Source organism: Pygoscelis adeliae, unplaced genomic scaffold (genome assembly GCF_000699105.1).
Source record: "Pygoscelis adeliae isolate BGI_AS28 unplaced genomic scaffold, ASM69910v1 Scaffold232, whole genome shotgun sequence".
Classification (NCBI taxonomy): Eukaryota; Metazoa; Chordata; class Aves; order Sphenisciformes; family Spheniscidae; genus Pygoscelis; species Pygoscelis adeliae.
Window position 1 is genome coordinate 1,452,889 of NW_008824473.1, and position 1,687 is coordinate 1,454,575.

General features: G+C 51.1%; 1 protein-coding gene across 1 annotated transcript in view; it reads right to left on the reverse strand.

The window, feature by feature from the left end:
- SLC25A3 (solute carrier family 25 (mitochondrial carrier; phosphate carrier), member 3) overlaps positions 1 to 480 on the reverse strand; it is an 11,792-nt gene extending 11,312 nt beyond the window's left edge. Inside the window, exon 1 of the mRNA XM_009321345.1 lies at positions 321 to 480. Coding sequence (XP_009319620.1) covers positions 321 to 480 — 160 coding nt within the window. The remainder of the gene's footprint in view (positions 1 to 320) is intronic.
- Between the last annotated feature and the right edge of the window lie 1,207 nt (positions 481 to 1,687).

Here is a 1,687-nt window from a genome sequence, read left to right on the forward strand (position 1 = left end):
TCTCCTCGGGCAGTCAGGGGTGCGGCACTGCACCCTCCCTGCGATCGGACTTCCGATCCTTCCCTCCTTCTTGCCGGGCGCGTGCCGGGGGCTCCCCGCCCTTCCTTCCAGCCCTCGGGCAGCTGCGTTACCCGCGCAATGTCAAACCGGAGGCGCTCCTGCTCCACACGCACCTTACCCCTGCGGCCGCAGCCTGCTTCTGGCAGCGGCAGGGTGGCCTTGATTTGCGCCCTGCAGCACCTGTACTGTGAGCCACACCCAGTTTTTAAGAGGAGTTCGAAGAAGTCCTCCGCCTCATCCCGGATCCCCGTTCTGCTTACCAGCATCTAGTAACACTGTCTCGTCACAGTCTGGCACGAGACTCTGCCCTCTGAACGAAAGGTTCGCCCCCCCATCAGCAGGCTCCCACCGCGGCGCGAGACCACGCGTGGCCAGGAGGTAGGCCACCAAATGCGCTGGCCGCAGCCTCTGCAGCTGCATTTCGCCTTTGGAGGACGAGCCTGCAAGGCAGCTTGACGTGGCCTGTGCTACCACGGCTGCGGCCACTTACAGAAGAACTGCCAGTCACTGGTTTGTCACAAGTAGAATGTTACTTAACACAGCACCCATGCTTGGCCCTGCCTACCTTAAAACTATGCCTTTTCTAATACTCATTTCTAATACTAATTTCACTCGTTTTAGTCAATTTACATAGCACAGAACTGGTGCAGCACCGTTCAGCTCTCCAGTTACGGAAGAGGTGAGAACTCCCAAGTTTTCACCATCTTCATCATATCCCTTCCGTTACAGTGCTCCGCAACAACGTAAGCGCGTAAGACAGCAGAGCAGAAGGCACATGCTGAATATCCCAGCTATTACTTCTGGGCACGGAGCCACAATGCAGCTGATAGCGCACCTGCACCACCGCACTGAAGAAACACCCCTTCGGTCAGCTCGGCGGCTCCCGTCGAACCTCCCTGGAGGATGACCTGCTACGCCAACCTTAGGGCTTGGCTCTAGGTGCTGTATTGCGCAACAAAGTTGATCCAGGCGGACTGTCATACACAGGCAAAAGCGACACATGCCTAATAGCGCTGTCACAGAAGTCTAGGTTGGCTAAGTCCCTCCTGAGTAAACAAGACTCCAGCTGCCGAGTAGGAAAACGGTCAGCTGAAACGTGCATTCTTTAAATACTTTCGTTTTGCAACCATCCGAGAGCCTGCAGCGCCGTTCACTTCACTTCGCTGTCACTGGCAGCAAGGAAGACGGGCCAGAATTGTTCATTCTGCCATCACTTGTTCTGCTCCACAAACTTGCATCTGAACAATTGTTGCTAGCAATGTTTTATCTAAAAGCCAACACTGATACTTGTCTTCAATTAGCTAATAGCCTCTAAACATGACACAGACTTGGGCTCTTATCTTGAATTTACATAAAATGATTGTAATTCTTGCAGACTTTTCTGATTTTTAACATACAGAAAACCTCTGCTCCTTCCAATTACAAAGGATGAACATGTGACTATATTTATATACACCTAATGGCAATTTGTGTGCACAACTAGCACTGACACTTAGAGTTCAGTTCCACAGTCTGTGGAACCGTTTCTTTGGTTTTAGCTGACAATTAACTTCTAACAGCTGTACTATTAACAAGTAGTATTGAACAGCAGAGTCTAACATATCCCCATGAAAATACAGGGATAATA